This window comes from Poecilia formosa, unplaced genomic scaffold, assembly GCF_000485575.1.
Source record: "Poecilia formosa unplaced genomic scaffold, Poecilia_formosa-5.1.2 Scaffold37, whole genome shotgun sequence".
Classification (NCBI taxonomy): Eukaryota; Metazoa; Chordata; class Actinopteri; order Cyprinodontiformes; family Poeciliidae; genus Poecilia; species Poecilia formosa.
Genome location: NW_006799976.1, coordinates 1596923 through 1622059, shown reverse-complemented (window position 1 = coordinate 1622059; position 25137 = coordinate 1596923). Strand labels below are relative to the sequence as shown.

The window sequence follows — 25137 nt, the reverse complement described above, 5'->3', positions numbered from 1 at the left end:
GCCTTTGTGTCCTTTCTATATTTGAATTATTTCTTTCTCTTTTTTCTGGCCCAAAGATTAACAATATTTCTAAGAAACAGAATGTTTTTGGGAAATATTTACACTTCTTGACCGTTTTTTATATTATTTCTCACTAAAAAATAAAAAATGTTATTGTGTTTTGCTGGGATTTTGCATGATAGGCCAAGACAAATAGGTGTGCAACTGAAGACATTAGAGGTGTGTGGTACCTCGTATTTTGGTGTCCACCCGATACTAAGCAAGTACCAGGCTGGTATGATTGATACCAATACTGATACCAATATTTTTTATTTAAGTTTGCTGTATCATCAAACCCCCTGCGACTCGGGTGTTTCTGAACTTTTTCCTTAGTTCAAACTTAGGAAAAAATTTGGACAAGGTTTCATTTGTCGATGCTTTAATGACACATTTGCATTTCCTTAAAAAAATTTACAAAAACGTCATTTGAGAGCAAATTGGGTTAAACAATGCAAAAATGAAACAATATTTCAAGAAGTAATCTGAAACTTTAGCCCAGCTGATGGACCAACCGATGCTCGGGGAGATTCTTTAGGATCTGCTGTTTAATAAAAACCGTCTGAGCTCTTAAAGAACAGTCAGATTTATGCCGAGACCAGTTTACACGCAGGTGGACTCAGTCTAGCCGTTTGATTGGTGATATCCTAAAATATCTGCTGGAATTGGTGAGTCTGTTGTCTGAATAATAGTGATAATAATTCAATCTCACTCTTTTCTGATTTTTTTTTTGTTAAAAAAAAGTCAACCCTATATGTTCCTTCCACACTGTCAAACTGTTTCCAGTTTACTCCGAAGATGCTTTTGCAATAACTTCAAGCAGATTGTGTAATATTGGAAAAGGAACTTGAATGCATTCGCCATCAGATAAACAGGTGTGCCTGAAGTGGGGTGTCGAGCGGTGTGTCATATAATCCATCAATAATGTCAGAAATCCGTCATTGTTCCTCTGTTTACCTTTTCACTGGCAGAGATTCAACATTGCAACACATCGAATCTTTTTTCTTTTCTTTTTTTTTTTACAGTCATGTCATAGCATTTTTTTGGCAGTGGGAGCTTTAGAGAAAAAACTCCTGTTTTGGGAGTGTCCTATTCAAAACAACACGGCACACCTTTTGACTCAACGTAAAAGTACATCGTTTTCTGACTGCAGATGGTGGAACAGGTTGGAAAATATTGCATCAACTTAAGGTTAAACAAAGATCATTAGCTTTTTATGTCGCTACTCATCTTTCGGATGCTTTGATACGATTTCCAGGGATTGGGTTGGTCTTGCATTTCTTCCGTTTATCCACATAAGTACGCTGAAACAGGGTTGGGGATGTTTTTTTTAATGTATTCTTCTGTGATGCGGTTTTCTGTGAAAACGTGAATGTCTTCTTATGATTAAATCATCCCACAAGTCACAAACTAACCCCATTTCTAAGGCTTTGGGACTCAAACAAACTGCAGCGAGAGCCACAGAAACCTCGGAGCCGTTACCAATGGCTGACCTAACACGATTACTCCAAGACGGGTTCAACGGGTCGTCCAGAAGACACAAAAAACTCAAGAAAAGGGTTTAGTAAAATATTCTGTGGACCAACGAGACAAAGTTGGGACTTCTTGGTAAAACCTAACAGCAGATTCCTTCCTGAGAATCACGCTGCCAATCAAACATGGCGATGGTAGTTCTGCAATAACAGGACGACTTGCAAAAATTCTGCTGCCAAATGCAAAGTTTTGGTGGAGAACGTCTGGCCATCATTGTTCTTTGGGCTGTGCAGAAAGACGGTGATACAAAGCACAACAACAACAAAAAATAAACTGATTTTAAAGACTTATCACCAGTCACTGCTTGATGGGAGTTGTCAATAAGGGTTGGAACAACCAGGCTTAGGTAAAACCATAAGTAATCCGTAAGGGTGGTGATTTTTGTTCAGGCTTCTGTGATTGATGCCTCAGAACCTCTACAGAGATGAGAAATCCTATACAAGAGGCAAGAAGCTATTTATCATCCATAGCTTTCAGATATTTACTTTCCTACTTCTTCTTTTTCAATTTCCAACTGTTTAGCACCACACAGTTGGCTTTTAATTTGTTGTAGAGTGATTAAGAAACTCCTGGAAATCTTTCAAGTGTCTTCTGAGGCTAAGCGGCGACATCGGGCAAAACTCCAAACATCGAATGTTTGTAAAGAACTAAACCGCACAGAGTCTTTGATGGTGTGCTTCTTTTTTTAATTTTATGTAGCTCACATAGGGTGTACGTATTCAGTAGCAATGCGAATAACCTTAACTTTTCACTCACTACAGCACCAGGTTTAAAATCCAGACTGGTAAATTGAGACATGAACTCATAATGACCTCCTGTCTCCTGAGTTTCTTCGGTACATCTTGACCTGCCTTTTCTTCCAGAGTTAGCTAGGCAAGCATGTTGTGTTTTCCCCAGAGAAATACATAAACTTATAGGTTTTCATATGACCAATACATTTCTCTTTATTTAACTCATAGTTTTAAATTACAGACCTATTAGCAGCAATTTGCAAACGATGACTTTTAGGTCAAGGCTAACATAGAAGCTAGCATGCTGCTACTGGAGCTCCAAGCTAAAACCTACAATCAAACTGGAGCACCAATAAGTCTTTTAGTAATATGTAAATGTGAGTTTTTTCAACAAAAAATGAAACACTAAAAGTATGCTGTGTGTCTGTGTCATTAGAAAGACAATACAGCACTCTAATTATGACTTCTTAATTAGTAGGTTTTCAAATCGTGACAAAATTATTGCATTGTGTGTGTTAAAAGATGAATCTGCTAAGCCGTGAAGAAAAATGTACTGAATCAGTCACTGTGACATCATCCGAGTATTTCCTATCAAACTGAGAGGAAGACCGCTCCCTGTCACAAAGTGTGATATTTGTATGGTAGTGTGTGACTAATGTGTGGGCTTTTTTCCACAGGTCTGAGTTTGGGTGTCACAGTAGGAGGGCCGTGGTGAGAACAATTACCTTAATGATTTCATTCCATTCAGCAGCTTCATCACTGTCAACTTTAATATTACCTTAGACAAGCAGAGGCCTGTTTATTAAATCCTTTTTTTTTTTTTTTTTAAATAAAAGAACATGTTATTTCCCTCTTGGACGTATTAATAAATGAAAAATTACATTACGTACAATGACAGACGTTTGATTATAATCATTTACAGAATCTGCCGTAATGGTCAGTGCCCAGAAGCGAGGAGATTGGTTTTTCATTGACTCACGAGGAAAAATGACAGCTTCTAGTAGACGTCTTCACAAAAAAATGTAACTACTTTGGGTTTTTACTGGAGTCATTATGTGACATGCGGTTTCGGTTCACTTTAAAAACAGGAAATGAACGTGTTTTATTTATTTACACCTTTGGATGATAGATGAATAAATATACGTCAGCTTGATGTGCAAGTCCTGGACAGATATTGGACTGTTCAGCTTGGCAGGATTGGTGGAGTTAACTTAGTTAACTAGTTAATGTGGTCACTTTCCCTTGTCTAAACATATTTTGGATTGTGGCCTGAAACCTAAACCTTTGACTCATTCTATGATCAAACATTTCTCTTGACTACATTTTTTTCTCGTCAAACTTGATGGAGCGGGGTCTTCTTTCCTGATCGTCACATTCTCAGTCCTTTCTTCACGGTGGACACGTCCTTTCCTTTTCCTACAGATCACAGTTTACACAGAAAGCCTGAGTTTTGTTAGTTCTCAGGTTGTTTTTGAGCAAACTAACTAATGTTCTGACAGCATTTCCGATGCGAATGTTCTGACATTATCCAGCTTATGTTGGAAAAAACACCATTTTTCAATTGTGGTGTCTCCATTAAGAAACGCAATTAAAATCACACATGAGTAAGTTTGCTCACTCAATAAGTCACTAATAAACATCATCCTCCAACTACTTCCTGTCGTCTTCTTCGTGGTTTGCGCCAGTGGTAACATCTGTTTGTTGATCATGTGGCTTTTTTGATGGGGAGAAAAGTGTTTCCATTGCAGTGGACATGGCCAATTCTTTTAATTGGCGGGTTTTCCATTTAGCAAATTTATTCTTGAAATGTCAAATTGTGCAATTATACGGTGGATGGAAATTCAGCAATAGTTCAGACTTGGACAAAGTTGTGTGTTCGCATAGAACAATGATCCCAAACACACATCCAACCTGTCTTTGCAGGCCGTCAGTACCGTCCCTAAGTTGCCTCCCAAAAGGTCTGACCTCAGTCTTCTAGAAAACGTTTGGACTGTGTGAGAAAACCAATGAATCTAAGTTTGCATGTCTGATCATAAAGGCGGTAGAAACATGACAGGATCTATTTGATAGACGGCAAACATGTGACTGACGTATCAACTGATAAAAGTATTCAGACCAAGTATTAGTGGAGTGCTGTGTTTAGACCTGTCCAGGGTGTTCACCTGCTAGACTGGCCTTTGATTAAGACAACTACATTCCTAGCCTTAAACGAGAAGAAGAAAAACGTGTTCACAAAGAACGTGGCTGTGGCTGCAATGACAATGACACTGTCACGACAGAGACAGAGACAGTTAACTTGGATACACTGAAAGTGAAAATATACACAGATATAGTGGAACGCTGCTGTAAAAGAAGAACAGAAAAACATAACTTTATAATGGTGATAATTCAACATAAGTCGCAGGAAAACCTCAGACACTACACTCCATTCTTTAAAACAAGAAACACGTGTGACTAAAGGAAACCTGACTTCTTCAGAAATCTGCACAAGTGAACAAATGTTTTCTGCAATCTGACACAGAATCACACTGATTTTTTCTTTTAATGAAGATACTGACTGACTGACCTCCTGCTCTGTCATCAGAGAAAACTCAGAAAAATCAGGTTTCTTAATAAAAACAACAGCACTGTGTTTCTGTTCATGTGAACTGTGTAAGTGGCTGCTTGTTTCCATTCCTGAGTGATTTCTAATGTTGCTTTTAGAGTAGCACAGAGAAGGGTGTGTACTCGCAGTGCAGCCAAGTATTTAAAGGAGCCAAAGTGTTGGTTCGCTGCAAACAGCTTGTTTCTCCCTCCGGTCCGCATTGTTACGTTTCTGCTCCGAATGAACTGAGTGAGTTTCTCCGTCTTTATTCAGCTCCACTGCTAAACTTTTGTCACGTACTGTATTTGATCAGATGTCTAATCTAGAGTTGGCTCAGATTCACTTAGAGGCACTTATGTGTTTAAAAGTGAATTTCATGGCCAGCATGACTTTATTATTGCCTTTTTTATATGATGATGTATTGCTTTAACTATACATTACTCTGTACATTGGTGTTTGTGCTTTTACGTTGCCGTTTTTGTTTGATTTGATGCGATTTTCTGAAATGAACTCCCATCCTTTATTCACATTTGTGCAAAGCGGCCACAGAGGGTATTTAAAGTGAACTTTGCTTCACAAAGAAAGAAGTCTTAGCAGGCCCTGTCTAAATGCTCTTTATTCAGCGGGGGCCGCTATGTGGTTGGCATATTTGCTCCTCAAGCCAAACGGGTCACGGGTGCACGATGTTTGTGGGAAAATAATCTGACTTTTGTTAACAGCAGCACAACAGGACAACTGCTGATGGTGGTGAGAGAACAAAAAAAGTATTTTTTTTTTATCTCAGGATCAGTTCAAGATGACTTTATTTACTTCATTCATTTACAGTTTAAACATTTTTCTTTGAAAGAAAAGGAATAGAAGGATGGAAAAAAAAACCTAATGTGATCTAACCCTTCTCTTAAAAAGTCAATTTATTGAAACATAAGCAACTAGATATCAATTAACCAAACGTAGATATTTCTGTAAACAATTTAGTGACATATAAGAGGAGCTACATGAGGTAGCTGCTGTCACGTGTTTCATCATGATGGTGATGGGTTCGGGGGAACATGCGGGGCTCAGATGGGTTTATGAACGTCTTGCTGCTCGTTCATAAAAATCAAAAAAGTTATTTTTTGATTCTCAGCCTCTCAGTTTTGGTGGACAGCCTGAACTTTCAAGCTGCCAGGTCTGAGGCTGTATTGGCCTTCCTACTCCATCTGAGAGGTGTTAAAAGTTTGACAGAATTATTGATGATTTATAACCAAACTTTTTTATAACCCACTCTGACCTGCGTGCTGTGTTGGTCTCCAGCAAACCTCCGGTGCCTTCACAGAAACTTTTTTTTAAAGCAAATATAAAAACATTCTTTTGACTTTCATGTCCTGTTTTGTGTGGGTCTGTCAAATAAAATCTCAGTGGGTTAAAGCTTGAGATGTGGCCAAATTCAAATGCTTAAAAAAGAAAGAGTGGGTGAATGATTTTGCAAGGCAACTCTGTAAACATTTATTTCTACAGTGGCATCTGTGTAGCCTGGTAAAATCCAACACCTTTTTCTACGCTTTGTTTCAGACAGATGGTCTGGACTTTGGCTATTCAGATACGTGAAATTTGTTGAAGTTTTACATTTTTCCCAATCAAAGCGCAGCCAACATCGACTGAACGACTTAATTCTCTTCTCCCGGTGCCATCGCTGAAACTACCAGCAGGATACAAACCTAAAACAGCACAAAAGATCAATGACATCTTCTTGTTCGCTGACTGTTGAAATTCAGTGGCACTGTTTTTAAACTTAAAAACAGTGCCACTGTCCTTGTGCTGCAAGGTCCGCTCACTGGCTGCCTTTGACTAGATTTCAAAGCGTATCACCGCCTCTTATGTCGAAAAATCAGCCAGCTGCTCCGGTACGCTGTCAAACCATCAGTGGAGAGACCAGGGTGGGGTTATGCTGAGCTGTGAGCGCTGCTGCAGTCATGCTGCCCTTCATATGGTTTTGATTAAGGCTTTTTCCTTTAGCTTATGGTCCAGGTTGTATTTTCTAGCTGTCCTTATTAAAATCTAATGCCACCTTATGATTGTGATTTGGCCACACAGACCCACAACTCCGACAGATGCACAAATGATTCATGATAATTCCTGCAAAAGAAAAAAATCTGGTTTCTATAAAGGAAGATGGAGTGAGTGAGAATATGCTCAGGCAACTCATACGCACAATCTTTAACTGATTTAAGCTTCGTGTGGTTCAGTAGAAGCAGGAGGGGAGAAAAAAAAGTTGGAAAGTGTAACTTTTCTTGATTACGTATCTGTTTAATTATTTCTGGATGCTACGAATATCTGTAACAGTAGGGTGTAGGGATAGAAGCTCGGGGGGCTTTTGGAGCACCTTGAAAGGGAATTTATTACGGGAACAAGTGTTTGGAGATTATTTTGTTTTTCTGGCACCAGATGATAGTTGTCTCTTGCGTCACTCTGAGCACCAAAAGCCTGCCGCAGACCGATGTATCACGCTCCATCGATACGTCTGTCGCTCTCTGTTGATCGTCTCCACGCGAGGCATCAGGACCTAATAGACAGGCTGCGCGCTGCAGATAAGGCAGAGGTCGCTGTTATTTGTTGCTCACCCCGATGTCTCCTTTTTGCCTCGCAATATAAGTTAAGCAAATTTAAAATCCACATGGCGACACAAACAACTGAGTGCAGTTTTCATTCACGTCTCAGCTGTCAATAGGCACAAGAGGTAAGGATGGACAGTCAACGAATGCCTTGCTAATGCCAAGTTGATCACCATTTCTCCTTCACAGCCGTCTTTGAGAACATGGATTCAACAAGGTTTAATTAAGATTTTGGTCCATAACACCAAACGGGATCATCTATTGCACTGTATCCCAAATGATCCTCTATTGGATTGACACTGGAGTTGAGTAATATCGTTTCCATGTCCAAGAACCAACCTGAGATCATTTAGACTGGAAGCAGCCGTCAGAGGACGGGTCGACACAACCTCCGGACTGAACGAGATGAATCTACGTTTTCATGTTGGTCACACCAGATTCTGAGCAGCAACATCACATAGTTGTTGAAGCTCAACTATGTGTTTTTCCTCCAATCTGTTTTTGTCAATTCTGATGAGCCTTTAAGAAGTGTGACCTATTTCATGCTCTTAAATAACAACAGTACCACCGGTTCCTCTGCTGCTGTAGCCCGTCTGCTCGCAGCTTTACTCTACTACTGCGTCTCTTTGACAACCTCACGACTGTCATCACGTAGTAACAGCTCCATATCAGAGGAATAGAGATGATTTTCCACTGGATTACATCATCAGTCATTTTACAAGGACTGCTGATCAACCTCATTTGTCCATTAAAAGTGTCAACTTTGCATAAAAGTGTCATTACTTACAAAATAACACAAAGTTGGTGCTTTTAATGGCCTTTTAATGCAACTCTGCATTAAAAGTGTCATTATTTACCGAATGACACTTCATAACAACAGTAATAAACATTCATAAAGACTCCTTCATGTTCATGACAGGTGTTATGTCATGATTATGACAGTGACATGTCAGTCTTATGCACACCCCTTCAAATAAAGGGTTACCAAAAAGCAACTTGTTGCTACAGTTCTGCATCATAACAACTGTTTGAAAGTAAAAAGTGAGCAGAAACTCTTCTAGCTGCATAACATCCCAGACCAGAGGGATTAATAATATTGTCTGTAAGTCCAAAGACAGTTGTGCAAAAGAGATCAGTAGATATATTTAGACCAGCCCTGTCTGGTACCAGCAACAATGCCAAGTTCAAAGTTTCTTCAATCCTCTTACTTCCACATTCTGATCCTCAGTGAGAACGTCAGCTGGTTGTCTTCAGCACGTCTGGATGCGCTGAGTTGCAGCCATGTGGCCGTCTGGTTTGCTGTTTACGTTAACCAGTTGAACAGATGTACCTCATAAAAGAGCGACTGAAACGTACATATGGGATGAATACTGATGAGTTGGTGAACAAACAAAATCAAGAGGGAATTAATATTCTGAAAGGAACGGTAGCATAAAGTTTAACTTCAGTGTTTTATTTAAAAATGTTCATGCTTCAGAAACTAAGTTAAAATTATCCCCTGAATGAAATGATTCAACACTTGTATTTCAGTGTGGATTAATGTGGAGTTGTTTCAGGATTTTCTTTTTTCTACATTTTACAGCCACTGGGTTCCTGTAGCATATTATCTTGGAGTAAAACATATTCGATATTACAGCTCTTAAGTGGTGCAGTAGTTTTACCAACATGACAGGCCGCCAGGTTATTTTGACATGTAATTTGCATTTAAAGCAGAACGAGGTTGAAGTTTTTTTTTTTAAATTATGTTTTCTTTCTGTGTAAGACAGATGAAAGGTGTGAGATTAGGTGACATGAACCCACGCTGTTGTCAATGAAACAGAGCTGAAAAACTGCAGTTCGTTACATAGAGTAGGTTATCTTAGGGAGGGGGTTTTGTGTCCAAAAATGTTTCCACTTCACTTAAAGAACAAAGGTACCAAAGCAGATATATTTAAATTCCTCTCATTCATTGAAGAGTATGTTAACTTCACATTCAGTAAAAATGTGCCTCTAATTTCCTATTGTCAGTAAAGGTACACAACATCATTGTCATAAGAACTGTTTATGTTCCAGTAAAACTGTGTTTAAATAGAAAGGCCACACCCATTCACTGTTAAAAATACCATTGGATTTCAGGCTTATTTCATGCTGGTATGAACATGTTCATAATGACATGTTGAACTCAAGGCTTAATCTGACCGAATCTGGAGATGTGAGCTTGGTTTGTGAAGTTAGAGGCATGAAACTGTGCACAGGTTTGCCTGCTTAACTAATGAAGAAGCGACAAACCAATTCGCCTCGCACGTCAGTGAAGAGAATCTTATAAAACTATTAATCTTTTGCTTTCCACTTGACATCATATTACCATCAAAATAATTCAGTTTAACTGTTCCAACCATTTCAATGATATATAGAAACCAGTGCCAAGGCATTGCCAGTGGTTCTTATGACCAGTTGACCCAGTCATAAAGGTCATGAAGCTTTATGACCCGTTCGTTCATAAACCTTTATGAACGAACGGGTCAATCTCAGGAGCTCAGTGAATTCAGCGACAGGGTGCTGCCTGAGCAATATGTCCAGACATGAAATCCACTCACTGCTAAATATTTCACAGTCAACTGCGAATGGCGTTATAACAAAGTGATGGGTGATAACAGCGAATCAGATACAGGGTGGTATGGCAAAAACGACAGGGTCGGGTGAACGGGCGCCAACTTTCTGCCGTTTCTAAAGAACCTCTAGATTTCATGTGCATTCAGATCACCTCTAGAAGAGCACATAGAGGGATACTGACAGCTAGCCTCATATTTCCAGGTGGTGCAAAGTTTCAGATGCGATGGTGTAAAGCTCAATGCCACTGGACCGTAGAACAGGGGTGACATGTTCTGTGAAGTGAATTATGCTATCTCTGTCAAAGGAAAAAATCTGGGTTTGGCACTTTTCAGAAGAACAGCCCTTGTATGGCTGCTTGGTGTAACAGGGTAAACATTGATGTAGATGGTGTGAGGCTGTTTTCCTAGGGTTGGGCTGCGCCTTTTCATTCCAATGAGCATTAAATGGTCCTGCACACCAAGAGAGTTTGACCAATTAAATGTTTCTAACTTTGGATGACCAGCTTCTGTTTCAACATTACTGTAAAATAGTTCACAAAGCAGGGGCATTGATGAGCTTGACTGATCCACACAGAATCCATATTTCAACCCAGTTAAGTCTCCTTGTGATGCATTACATAACCTTTGTCATGAATTGCTTGACCTTTTGGAAGACTTACTCTGAAAACATGAAGCAGCTGCTGCTGTATGGGGTGAACCAAAGGTGCATTAACCCCGTGATTCTAGTATAGGATGTTACTCGAGGTCACAAGTGTTCGAAAACAGGAGAGCAGATGAATTTGGTGATATAGCACGTCTAAAAGTACGAAACGTCTGACACTGATAGTTCCAGTCCTCTTACCAGAGACAATCTCCATCAGATTTTGAGGGATCCCAATGTGAGTCTATAGTGTCTCCACTGGTTTTTGTGGTCTTATCCCAATGGGACACGCCTGGAAAACCATTCAAAGGGAGGCACCTAGTAGGCATTACATGAAATACTTCTGCTGTAGAGCAGTAGCTTTACTCCAGGCTCACGGTATCTCTCGGGGTTTGGGTTAGCCACGTGTCATGTTCTTATGGTCACCAAAGGTGAAGTTTGGAAAGTAGATGGACGAGTAAAGGGTTTCGTTTTCAGCTCATCGCTCCATCGCTAGGGACGACAGTGGCGAATGTGGTAGGAATTCGTCCTGCAATTGGTGGGTTGCCCAGTTGTTGTGTCCTTGTTCATGTGGACACAACAACAGGGGTGCCAGGGGTGATAGCCTCACCCCTATATATATATATATATATATATATATATATATATGTGTCAACTGCGAATGGCGTTATAACAAAAATAAATTTTTTATTTTTTTATCAGAGTCAATAAATTTGTCATGGTAAGCTGCTCAGCGATACAGTTACAGGCTCATGTGCCGCAGCCCCCTGGGAGCCATAGAAGTGGTGCCCTCTTTAGTTGGCCTGTAACACAGCAGATGACAGACTGATGCGACTCTCATCTCCCGTCACACAGTCCCACTCCTCGCCGCTGTGCGTCCTCTTCATCCTCGTCACACACACAGTTCAGCATTCACTGGGCAGATTATTTGAGGTACAGTTGAGGAGTTTTTTTTTTTTTTTTTGGATGTAAGGTGCCCAGTGAGCAGACTAATCGCAGCCTGTGGATGCAGCTTCATTCCATGCTGAATTTCTCATCAATCTCACACGTCTGGCGCCGAGGCGAGTGCTGCGCAGAGGATCCACCCCGTCGACTTAATTTAACTCTAAAGGCCAGGCGATGTTTAGTCAAACAATTTTCAGCATGGACAGCTCTCCATACGGCCAACACAGTCAACTGATAAGGAAAAATGTTCTAACAAATGCTGCACAGATGGTGGAAAGAAATCATAGGAATAAGTCAACTGTTATCTTTAAAAGCTGTGCTTCAGATCACAGAGGCAGAAAAAAAAAAGCTTTCATTTTACACTTAACCGTTCGGTAAGCTTTCAGAGTCCAACAGAAAGAGATAAACGTTCAATAGGGGATTAATCTTTGCCCCGACGATTTACCGTCTTCTCATAAAAAACAGCCTCTCCTGTAGAACAAAACACAAGAACAGTCGTCGAATCCGCTCTCAGAACGAGCGCACAACTAAAATGAATCCTTCGTCAGATCGAGAGAAGCAGTAATTTATCATTTTGATAAAAGAAAAAAGGGAGATTCCTTATGGTAACAACATGTCATCCAGAAATCTCCACATCAGTGCCGCGGGAATCAGGCAGAGAAATACTAATCACACTTTAAGATAAAAGATTTAGAGCCAGAAAATGAGTCAGATCACGGGATCAAAGAGCCATCAGAGAGGTACGATGATCAAACAATGTCTGGATCCAGAACCGGTAAACAGCAGCTTTAAGAAATCCCTCATGAAAAAAATAAAACAAAAACAAAAGATGTTTCATCAGGATTATAAAGCCCAAAAAAAAGCTTACAAATTGTAGAGCAAAAATAGAGTAAATAATACCAACAATATTAGTAAGACTTAGCTGATAAGTAGATCCAAGATAACTTTCTGGCAAAAAAAAAAAAGAAGGAAGAAAAAATTCCTTGAGTTTTTTATGTATACATGAATATAATTTATGTAATAAATGGCTAAAACATATTTTGTCACATGACGTTATTACAATTATATTGACATTTAACAAAAAACAGGTCATTCTATTCAGAAATGTTAAAATATGTCAACAATTAAGTGCATATTTAAATACGTATAAATATTGTACAGTTATCTCTGCATGTAACCATTTATTTCTGTGTTGTGTACACTAAAACTACTTCAGCTAATCCCATATCTGCATGAAAAATACCCTGACATCTGATTGGTTAACTTGGCCCATCGAGCCAATAAAAGAACAATTGTACTGATTAAATTGATTAAGTGTTAACTGTATTTAGTTTTCAAACTGTGGCACTTTTGGATCCCCATAAAAAAAAAAAAAACGACGACAGAGACAACCAGCACCAAAGAATAAGAAAATGTAAACCCAATTTTAGTTCAGCCACCAGTAACAGATCATCAAACTTCGTCTGTGTTTCCAACATCATTCAGGGAGAAACAGCCCCATCTAGGTTAATTGGACATTTTAACTTAAACTTTTACAAGAATTAGGCTACAGGAAGCCGATCCGTTGGTTAACAGTGCTGTGGATCTTATTTAAATCCATTTTTCTGTCTGGATCAATTCACACTCCACACATGCGCTCACATTACCTAGGCAGAGTATCCGTGCCCCGCTTTCTCCAATGTTATCTGAAAATTTCATAGAACCTTTTGCGGATCAATAAATAATCACTGCACTCTTCCATTCAACTAATCCCAGCCTTTCAGGATTTATAAGTCAGGCCACTGAGACTGTCTTTGAAGGAGGGCTGATTTTTTGATCAGTGAACCCAGACGAGCTTCTATCTCCAGCTTTTACTGTCACAGTTTTCCCTCTTTTAAAGGCATTATGTATTTTCCAGGCTCAGAGTTCCATTTTATAGCACAATCACCTTCAGTTTTTATAAAAATGCTGTATTAAACATGACCTAAAGGAAATTTGAAGTCCTAATTTGATGCCCTGAAATTGGGCATCTGTCTCTTTAAGAAGCTCCTGCTCTTTCAGACACCCCGCCTTTAGCACTGACAGCATAACACTGCTTAGAACTGTTCTTAGGAACGTTGGACTGACGAGAAGTTCATATAATGAGCTCAGCAGATGCAAAGTTCCACCAGGTGTTTGTTGACTCCTGCTGCCGCTAGTCTGGAGGAGCAGAGTGGAGGAGGCACATGGAGAGGCCTCCTCTGTGGAGCGGAGATTAGCCTGGAGTCCAAGGAGCGAGCGTTTCGTCATGCCTGAATGGTTGCCACGGGAGATTCAAGGATTTCTCAAACATTTGTGAAAATTTAAAGCAACACACAAGCGTATTTTTGTTCAAAGAATAACTTTAGAACACCCCTTTAAACTTTTGATTATTGCACTTACTATAGTTGTTTTTTTTTTTTTTGAGGAGTTATATTTTATTGCAGCAATTTCCTGACTTATTTCAATAAGTCTCTTGTCTTGACTAAATTAGCCTCTACTTATACAAATAGATATGTATCTTATTTCTAGTCTTGTGACAGATAGAGTGAAACCTGTGAGCAACTACCAGTCCTACATTTTTACATGTAAACAGCGTCTCACCAACACGTGCAAATGGCCTCAGTTTTTACATCTTCCAACCCGAAACCATCAACTCCGGTGCCGCTCCCGGTCGATAACGTGTTCATTCACCCAGCAGAACAAGCAGGAATAAGGTGGACAGTGTGAGATGAGCCAACTGCAGAAAAAGGAAAAAATTATTTAGAGCTTTTTACACACCTTCACCAGGGGACACAGCATATCTGCAGGGCATTGTGAGTAAACCATGCAGCGCACTAAATCAAATTCAATAGAGCTATTGTTCACAGCAGCTAATACCAGCTTTAAGATGTTGGGGGACAAGATTCACCTTTTAAACATTTTTGCTGCTTCTTCACTGGCGTGTCTGTGTTAAAAACAAACAGCAGCAAAGAGCTTTGCGACTGGGTACCAGATGAGCAAATTGGAGTCTATTTTACATTTTCGGTGTGTAGGATTACTTTTAATTTATGATTCCTGAAGGAAAAAACAACAATGTACTGTAATCAGCAGTGTCAGTTCTGTTTCTTTGGACTGTCTGCTCTCGTCTGTTTCATAAACCGTATGACGTTGTCGGGTTGGAAGATTGCTGTTTTGTCAGGTTCGTTCTCAGCTCGTCTGTCACCAGAACGCCACAATCCTGAGCTGGGAGGGGGACTTCCTCCTCCCGGCTACGGCGCACGCCTGCTGATTCTCCCGCCTGACACAGATTTATTGGTATGTGAATAAGCCGTGAACTCACTGTCACTTCCGTTGCTTCGCCTCAACCTGGTTGGGTGTCACATTCCCAGAGAGGAATGTTCTCATCGTGTGTGGGAAACGGTTTCGGTCGGTTCAAGGATTGGTCACGACACGGGAAGACAAAATGCTTTGGTGCTCGTATAAAGACAGTTTGTGTTTAACTTCCCCTCTGCACGGGTCAGTCACCAGAAAAAAAGCTGAGTCGTAAAAAAAAAAAGGGGTCCTGTTTGACAAAAAAAACAACAAAACAAAGTAATTCACATGTAAAAAGCAAGAAATGCTTTAAGTTTCTTGTGACGTAATGTCTGCTGTGAATCTTGTTGCACCTGCCACAACAGCACCATTACTAGAAAACCAAGCAGCTGTTTGTTTTACTAGTTGAACACGATTTCCGTTTGTCTTTCTCCTTTCTGGGACACGGAAGGTGTTGCATAATGAATGAAAAATATCTGTGACACGCTGATTGACAACGCCGTGCGGTTCGCACAGTTCCCCTTTCTTCCAACACGTCGTGCTGAAGTCACATTGAATGAAGTGAAATATGCTTTCCAATGAGGCTTGGAGACTAAAATTACCTTCATAATTTTAGTCTCCAAAAACTAAAATTATGTTTTAATTTTTGTTCTGCTTCAAGGTTCTGCTTGAAGCAGAACCTTGAAGCTTCAAGGTTCTGCTTCAAGAACCTTGAAGCAGATGAGAGAAATACTTTTAACTAGTCTCACATTCCTGTGTTGAAATCTTTGGTGCCACTTTCCAACAGGGCTTCAGAGATGGCTAATAAGTAGTTTATAAATATGTAATCTATAAACGTTTTATAAATCATTAATAACAGTTTATTATTCATTAAGTAAGGGTGATAAGGAGAATATATGCTAAAAAAAAACTATGCTTACTGTACTTACAAAGTAGTGGAGTGGAAAATCATCATATTTAAATCCATTGAATTCGACTTTATTTTCATTCTTCATTACAAGGCTGCAGAAATTTATTTATTTATTTTTTTGTTGTAAAGTTGTGAAGTGCCTGGCCGTAATGAAGTGAGTCATGGGAACCCTGGAGATCTAAACTTCTTTTCATTTTGTCTTTGTTTTTCCTCATTTACTATTTGAAAATAACAGTTTTTTTATCCTTCAAAAGGAAATTTCTCAGAAATATCCAAGAAACAAGAACAGACCAGTTTGATTTTAAAAGCTGCACTCCTTGATGTTTGAGAAAACCTACTGGAGTTTTTCACACTGACGAAAATTCTCGACCCCGATACGCGCGTGATCCGATCCACGGTTTGATGTTTTGCACCCAGTGATCGTCATGGCGATCTGCATGTGGATCGTGGCACCTTTATCCCAAGAATGACCCAAAGTTTCACGAATCCGTTCTGACATTACGTAACAGCGAGATGAGCTTTGTGCCATTTAGTCAGACTCGGCCGTCTCCTCCGTCTCTCTGCTGCAAACCCGCCTCGAGTTTAAATGACAAACACTGCAGCTGGAAACAGTCAAAATCTCTACGCATGTGAAACTGTTGCACATTCTTTCACCTCCAGCTAAGTTTGGATACCACAGATGCTTTTGCAGCCCGACATGTGGAACGAGTTTGTGACTTGAACCCTTCAACTTCATGCACCGGCTACGATCTTATCGTTTATCCTCTTCAGACAGGATAAAAGTCATGTATTTATTTAATCACATATTCTTCAAGGACTTTTTACTTCCCCACAGAAGAGGAAAATATTAAGGAACAAATGACTGAGTGGAAAAATATGAAATAACATAAATATTATTGGTAGACTCATCTAAAACCAGGGCAACGCCCCTTCTGGACCATAGCTGCTCTTTCAGCTCCACTGCCTTCTTTCTGTTGCAGTGAGATTAGTTCATGAATGTCTCACTGAAGTTTACCCACGATGCATACGCAACATTCTCAGTAAAATAAATCACGTTTTTATGCATCATATCTAAATATCTCCAAAGAGAATGTTAAATATGAACACTTCTACATGTTTATTCTTTTCAATTTATTCTCTAAAGTTATTTATTCAGGCCCTGCTGGTGATCACACAAACTTTCTTGCTTTAAATTAAAAATTGTGGCTTTGTGTGAGCATAGAAACCGTTTCATTTGCATCTCCAATAGCACACTTTCAAAAAACAACTGATTGATTCTGAAGATGTTTTAAAGGTTCAGCCCCCAAAGTTCATGAGGTTTGTAATGTGGCATCAGCGAGAAGTAAATTATATGCAAAGTCTTACTACATCCCTGGATTTACGCGCTGATGTAATAAATTAGTCTTTATAGTTCATTTCCATTTCCGTATTTTGTGTTATCAGTTTCAAGCCCAGTTAATTCATTGTTATCTTGCATTTATTTTTGATATCCAAGCAGAATAAGTTTAGTTTTCTTAATATTTAGAGGTGTTTATCTAACCAAACCAAATACTTAAAATGTTCAGCTCCCTTTCAGCTCCTTGGCATTTTAAATAGTTAAAGATTTGTATCCAATCAATTGTGCAGTGGTTACATTTGTGCAGTCTGTGGAATAGGATTTTATTTAGTTCAATTTAACACTGCACTTGTTTTCAATCTCATAAAATTAACTTAAAAATACCTTAAAGCTGCAGTAGGTGAGTTTTATAAATATATGTATGTCACATATATTTATTTCTTAAAACTTTCTCTATGTCCTGACAGTATAATACAAGACAGATAGTCTCTGAAAACAAAATCAAACTCCTTTTTCTCCTCACTGTGGTCCTACTGCCATCTGCAGAAATACACAGAAACAATCAGTCAGAGTCGGAAGATGGTCTTACCGATGTCACAAGCTGCATTTTCTTTACAAATGTGTGGTAAACTTTTTCGTTAATGTCAGAAAAAACACAGTTTCGCAACTGTGGTGTTTCCACTAAATAGGAAATGAAATTAAAATCACACATGAATGCGTCTGAGCGGGTAAAACGTCATTAAAACTTATGGCGGCGACAGATTTAAACTCACACATTTGTATTTCAGACACTGCGCTAGCGCTCGTCATCAGCCACCAGAGGAAAAGTTGGCGTCTTATTCAGGCGTAGCTGTGGCAAGCCTAGAGCCTTTCTACCTCATTTACAGGCAGGTCTACATGATTTCTGCATGCTCTGGCAGAAACTAAGAAAAGTAGAGCTCTATAACACAACCTTATCTCCCACTATATGCTAAGCTGGTGCTCCATCTGCGCTGATGAAGATTAACTCGCCTCAGCATGCTTATTTCTGAAAGTGGCCCCAACAAGAGGGCAGACTGGGCTATTTTCTGTTTTACACGACTAATTATTTGTTTTATAATTATTTTTACCACTTGGATTAGAGCTTAGACTGTTCATAAATTTTAGTCCCAGAAAATGAAGGTGAGAATTTGGACAAGTGTGGCTCAGTGGGTAGAATAATCATCCTGCAGAGGGGAGAAAACAAAAAAGCTGTTTGTTTTTACACTCTGTATCCCAAATTACACAACATTCAGGACAGGCAGTGATCAGAACCGAGGCTCCAGAGTTGATGGTCCACAAAATGTGCTTCAGTTCTCCACTTTTGGACTTCAGCATTTTTAGACACGCCAAACGTGTGGGAAGGTAAACAAAGATGAAACAAAAAGAGACCGTGTGACAGCAGCTCAGGAAAGAGGTAAAAGTGGAGCACATCTTTCATCCACACAGAGGACGAAAACAAGCTGTGGACAAACAGAGGACAGGAAGTCAATAGATGAATCTGAGGCTTTCTGTGAAAAAGCGATTAGAGAGACAGTCGGGGCTTTACGACGTCCCCTTCCCCACTTTCAAATAAACTGATGCTTCACATGGATAAAAAAAAACAATGTCTGGCCAAGGCACAAAAGGCATAACCAGGCAGAATTCATTTATTTTGTTTATTTGTATTTCACGTTTAGTTTATGTATAGCTACAAAAATGTGTCTGTATGTTTGCTTTGTCATGACCATTTCAGGTGACAGATATTCACACCACCCCCCCCCCCAAAAAAAACACAATTGCATCTAACTATAATTTCTTCGGCTCAGAGAAAACATTTTGCATGGGAGTCTTCTGTAATAAAGCTGTCAGTCCACATCAGAGGATAATGTGTTGATTCAAAGAATTAAAAATGAAGCGAAACTCAGCTGCAGCTCCGAAGGAAAGCCAATTTCCTCTCTGCAGAAATTAATTGGACAATAAATTAGAATAGTTAGCTGCTGTAGTTTAATTAGATGTGATGATTTTTTTCTTCTTTTTGAGCATCAGCTGCGCCTGGAACCACTAAGAGAATTATGCTCAGCAGTATCTATTCAGAGAAACCTAATTGTTCTGAGTTTTTCTTCTTCTTCTTGTTCTTCTTCTCAGGATGCCACCAGTGATTCACTCAGTCAGAGACAGCTCCGCCGTCGGTCGGTTCCCAACTGTCACTTTGCCGTTTGTGGAAGACGTGGAGGTGGAAAAAGAGGAACCGGCAGAGAATGACGTTAACAAGAAGAGCGCCTGTCTGCGGTGGCTGCGTAAGGCGTGTCCGTGCTGTTATAAACGGGCAGATGACGACGACGCCACGGAGACCGTGGTCACCGGGGTGGATGATCCAGATAAAGAGAACGAGGGAAATGGAGAGAAGCCAACCACTGAGGAAGGCAATCTAAATGGTAATATGAGAAAACACGTCTCAAGTTAAAATGAAAAAAAAAAAGTAAAATTTATACACAGCCACAAGTTTAACTTTCAAAGTTTTTTTTTTGTGTGTGTGCTTTTCACAGAACTCCTTCTGAACGTCCGATCGATAGATCTGATGAAAAGCAAGACGGGAGCGAACCTGCTGGAGCATCACACCAACCTCTACCAGAGCGACAAGTTCGTCATCCGCAGAGGGCAGACCTTCCAGATGTGGATAACCTTATCTCGACCTTTTGACCCCAACACAGACAAGCTTCATCTGGAGCTGAAAACAGGTTGGTGGAATAAATCCAAACTCTAAATTCAAAACCACGACACGGATCCCAAAGGGAACTTGGGATTTTTGCAGCGCCTTGTCTAAAGCATTTATGTCACTCAGGGCTTTTTCTAAAATATTTTTTTTGGCGCTACTGGCCCTGATTAAAACGGCCTGAGACCGGGAGTCAAACCAAGGACAACCGTGTCTGACTCTCTGCACCTGGTGCCTGAGCTCCACCGACTGAGCCACTTGGACTTTTTGTTTTGTTTTACGACATTGTAGCAACAGATCTGTAGCACACTGAATTTTATGTGCTAATGTTCAACCCTTCTTTACTCTGATACCTCTAAGTTAAATCTAATACAACCGCTTGCTTCACCTATTTAGTAAATGATGCATAATTTGAAACGTGGAAGAAAAAAGAAAATATGGTTTTGAATTTTCCACCAATGAAAATCTGAGAAGTGTGTCAATCATCTCCTGAGACAGAACTACCCAAAGCTACTTTTCGTGTCTCCACCAACTACAGAATGAAATTATTTCCCTTTTATTTTTTTGACAAAATAGTTTGGTGCTACTAGAAGTTGAACCGTTTTGCTTTCTATGTTCAACCTTGTATATGTGGTTTTTTTATTATTATGTAGATTTCTACTGTCTAGATAGACTCCGTTCTCTGGTTTGGTAACTTGTGAAGGATTTGATTGGACAACATTGGTTCTCTAAAGGGAATGCACCACACACTTTTCAAATATCAATTTGTAAAGAAAACATCGAAAACCGTACATCCTAATATTCTCCACTTCCATTTATTTTAGTCTTTCTGCTTGTCAATCGCACGAAATCCCAAATAAAAAAAGACATTCAAGAAGAAATAACTCAAGGTTCATAAATACATATGTGATCATACCAGCAAAAGGATTTCACAAAAGGAAAACGGTCTAAAAATGACATCGCTGTTAGAAACAACCCCCTCCCCCTGCTTGCTAATTAGCCGCGTTCTCCACCCTTAAACTTGACTCCTCAAAAGCCATATGTGAAACTTGGCTGGTGCTGCACAGCAACACGCGACTGCTGAGGTTTCTGCTGACAGCAGGCAGGGGAGGGTCAGATTAGAAAGAAGTTCAAGTATCATTTTCATATAAAAAAAAGTCAGGCTTTACATAAATGGAAGAATCTCATGACTGCTTAATAATCTGGGTGGCGTTAAAGCAGACCGCAGCACGTTAAAGTGTTTGCACTATTCGAATAAAGAGGATTCTTTAAAACCTTTCATGAGGATGCGTCCTATGGTTTGGACGCAAATTCTCAACGTGGCGACTCCTGGAGCCAGCTGAGCTACATCAGGTTGTATCAGAGGACAACGTAAAGCATGGATGCAAAGCAATTTATATATTAATCAAATGAGATGTTGACAAGAAGAGGTGATTGTGTAAGAAATGCCGTCTCCCCAACAAGAATCGGAAAAAATGTTACTGTCGTCCCAGTACAAAACATGAAAGATGTCCGCCTGATCGGGCTCTCAGCGGCAAGAAGTGAATTAATTTGCGGTGGAGGCGTAAATGAACTTGACTGCTTTGTGTTTTATCTGAGACAAAGAAAACGATGAAACATTAACAGAAAAAAAATATGTTTTTCAACTGAACAGCTCATTACTTTCATGGACATAAAGTTGATTTTTTTTTTATAAATTTTTTGACAAAATGTACACTTACAATTGCTCCGCAGTTAATTCCTCTGTTTTAGAGTCAAAGCAGGAAGTGGTGCAGACACATTTTTCCTCCCCATAATGATTCTTGTGGCTCAGAAATCTGTGATGTGATTTTCTAACCCTGTCAGATTTAAGAGGGTCTTAAATGAGGGAGTCAGAATTGCTTTTGTTTTTTTGCGGTTAATTGCGGGAAATAATAAACAATCCGAGATGCTTTCTGCTAATAGTGAGCAAAACTGTTAATTTAACTTTTTTTCTTTTTTGTTACTTTTGTCACATTAAAACGTCAAACGTCACCGTATTCATCGAATAACGACATTGATCGTTGGGATTTTATGCAACAGAACAACACAAACAAGTGCAAAACAAAGGGAAATGGTTTTCCCATGTTTTTCACAAATACAAATTTAAAAAGTGTTAAAGTGCTTTTATATTCCACCCCGGGAGTCATAATTTTGTAGAACCACCCTCGGCTGTAATTATTGATTTATTGTTTTTCTCATTCTTCTTCCCAAAAACAAGAGTGTGCTTTGATGTAAACCACAACCTCTGGTTGGCTGGACGCTCAATGTCATCAACCGATTAATTAATCTAGTAATTTAGAACAGAATATAAGATAATCATAATTTACTGCGGTGGAGACAGACGCAGAGCCGGCCCAAAGAATAAGTGAACTACAACTAGATCTAGAGATCTAATTTTTTTTTTAGACTTGTTAAATAATATTATCATTTTATTTCACATTTCAGCATGGATGAATTTAAATATTTTAACTTGTTTCTTTTTTTTAATTTAGGAATTTGGCAAATTTACCTTGTAAAAGTTCAAAGAATAATAATCTCCTGATCAATTGGATACAATACGTTTCATATTTTATTTGTATTGGAGCTTGGAAATAGAAACTTTAAAAAAAAGAGAATGAGGCTCCAACTTAAAAAAATAGTGTTAATTAGTCACAAGTAATCAAATAAAGTTTGTCACACTTACTTTATAAGTGTGACAAACATGACAACTTTATTAAGTTGTCATGTCTAACATGACAACTTAAATTTACTTGGATAAATTTAATTTGATTCTTTGTGACAAATTAACACGATATGTTTAAGTTGTATCACTTGTTTGCGTCATTTAAATAAAGTTGGTCTCCTCTCCTAAATCCCATTAAATCTGTATTAAAGTGCAGTTATTGCTCGGGTTGTTCTTTACGCAAAGAGGGGCCCCATAATGAACTTCAGCCCGAGGCCCCCCACACAACCTTGGGCCGGCCATGCCAGATGGATAAACATGTGCATCATGCCACTCTCTGTAAATAAACAATCTTTTTCGGTTTCATGTTAAATATGGAAGCCTGAGTAAGCTGCACTTCATCAAAGGAGTAAGTGAAATTTATGATGGAAAAAATATGCATTTACTCAAAATGGCAATATCAACCCTTCGTTTTTAACTAGATGACTTTGTTTGAGGTCGTCACAAAAAAAAAAAAAGCCGAACCGACGCTCAAAGAAAAAGACTTGCTTACCTTCACGTCTTTAAAGTTTCATAGTTTCATCTCCTTGCTTATTTTACAAAGACAGGCTAATAAACGGGTCGGATGTATCGGCCTTTGCATTCCAGCCACGTTTCAGACTAAGTGTTTAACGTTAATTAGTATCACAGGTACCGTCGAGCTTTTCATCAGTGATTCAGGACATTTAAAAGGAACAAGCTTCCTGCTGGGTCATCTGGCATCGTGGCGCGCGGCACACTGAACACAAACCGGAGCAAAGGCAGACGAGAGCTGCTTAAGGAGCTCAGGAGGAAGATTATGGATCGTTATCTCAAACAGATAAATGTGGGACGGTTGGTCACAAAAAGTAATTTCAACCCGGGGTTAATTAAACAAACCCCATCCTTTGGAGAAGAAGAAGAAAACAATCCGAATCCCTTAACGCTGAGCGCCACGTTTAAGGTTCGCCTGTAATAATCGGCCTGGTTTTGAGCCGTGTAGGTGGCGGGGATGAAAAGACAAAACGCCTTCAGAGGGCAGGCTACCGTTCACCAAAACGGACGATGACAAGTACAAAAGTTTCTGGGAAAATCCGAGACGAGATCTTAATCTGACAAAACGACGTCGAAAAGCGTTCAATCCAGCCGCAGCCTGACCTGTGTGTTCATCCAGATGTAGAAACGTCAGTGATTTATGGCAGGATGGCTCCCATATAATGTAAAATAAACTTTTTGTTTCTCCCCAGATCATAAGTAAACCATCAAAGGAAAAGTTTGATTTGAATATGTAAGAAGGAACAACTTTAAAAAAAAATGGCTGTAAATAATTATAATTTTACTTATAATTATAATCTATCAGTTTTGGCTTAATTACAAATCAGTCATGTTGTTTTTGGCCATGTTTGAGCCTCTGCATACTCCTGTTAACGATTACTCTATTACTAAATCAGTTGACGATCATGTCAATAATCAGTCCACGACGATTAATCGTCCCAAACCACATAAAGTTTTCATCAACTTGTTTGCATTCGTGACGCTACCAACAAACATGGCTGCACAACACACGCCGCATCACGACTTAGAAGGCTTCTGACAAACCGGCGCGAGAATTAAACGCTTGTCGCCGCGATTCCTGCAGCACATCGAACGTTTTCAGCACAAAGGGAGAAGGACCTACACTCTGCCACATACAGTAAATTTACATAAAAGGGGACGAGGCAGAGGAAGGAAGGGGGACTTTTGGTTACCATTGGTAACGGCTCTGTTGCTATGCTCCTGGGTTTTAAAGATACAGTTGTTTGGTGTGTTGCAGACCCAAGAATCTCAAATGTCTGCTCAAAATGCTCCCAGTAGCAGGTGTTGCGGACCTAGCTGCTCGTGTTTTTTTTTTTAACCCTCCCTCTGCCTTGTGTTGACTGCAGACAGATATAGAGCCCTCAATTACAGCCAGAACGCTGGATGGGAGTAATTACACCATGTCTTCTACTGTAAGGAAGGATCTGTCCAAAGATGGCAACATTCTCTTGTTTAGTTTTTCAGAAAAAACAGAAGAAATTTTTTAAAATGATTCAGTTAAATTTTGCTCTTTTATACATAAATTATGACAACGTCACTCAGGAAGTGTCCTCTTTCTGTCCTGATCAGGCAGAAAGAAAAAAAAAGTACCTTTAAGGATAAGACATGTTTAGTAAATAACATGTGACAAACTAATGTAAAGACTAATAATAAATAAATAACACAACCACTGATTTTCCTGTTTGCCAATTTTACTTTATATAAATAGCTATATATACATATATAGCTATATATATATATGAAGTCCTTGTTGATGAGTTCTCAGTCTCATCCGTCCCTCTGATAAAAACTGCTGATAAAGCTACTTTTTGCAATGCTTTTGAAAAACGAATCTTCCGTTTTTTCTTTCCCCAAAGCATTTCACGCAATTAGCCGATCTGTACGGCCAGTCAGATTTAATTTAGTGAAGTTGTTTCTTCCTGCCTGTTGTCTATTTAGTCTTCTGCCTCTCACGTCTGG

General features: G+C 39.3%; 1 protein-coding gene across 1 annotated transcript in view; it reads left to right on the top strand.

Moving 5' to 3' along the window:
* The first annotated feature begins 5062 nt into the window (after positions 1-5062).
* Positions 5063-25137, top strand: part of LOC103137093 (protein-glutamine gamma-glutamyltransferase K-like) — a 32194-nt gene continuing 12119 nt past the window's right edge. The window contains exons 1-3 of the mRNA XM_007550643.2: positions 5063-5133; positions 19334-19623; positions 19735-19926. Coding sequence (XP_007550705.1) covers positions 19335-19623; positions 19735-19926 — 481 coding nt within the window. The 5' untranslated portion in view covers positions 5063-5133; position 19334. The remainder of the gene's footprint in view (positions 5134-19333; positions 19624-19734; positions 19927-25137) is intronic.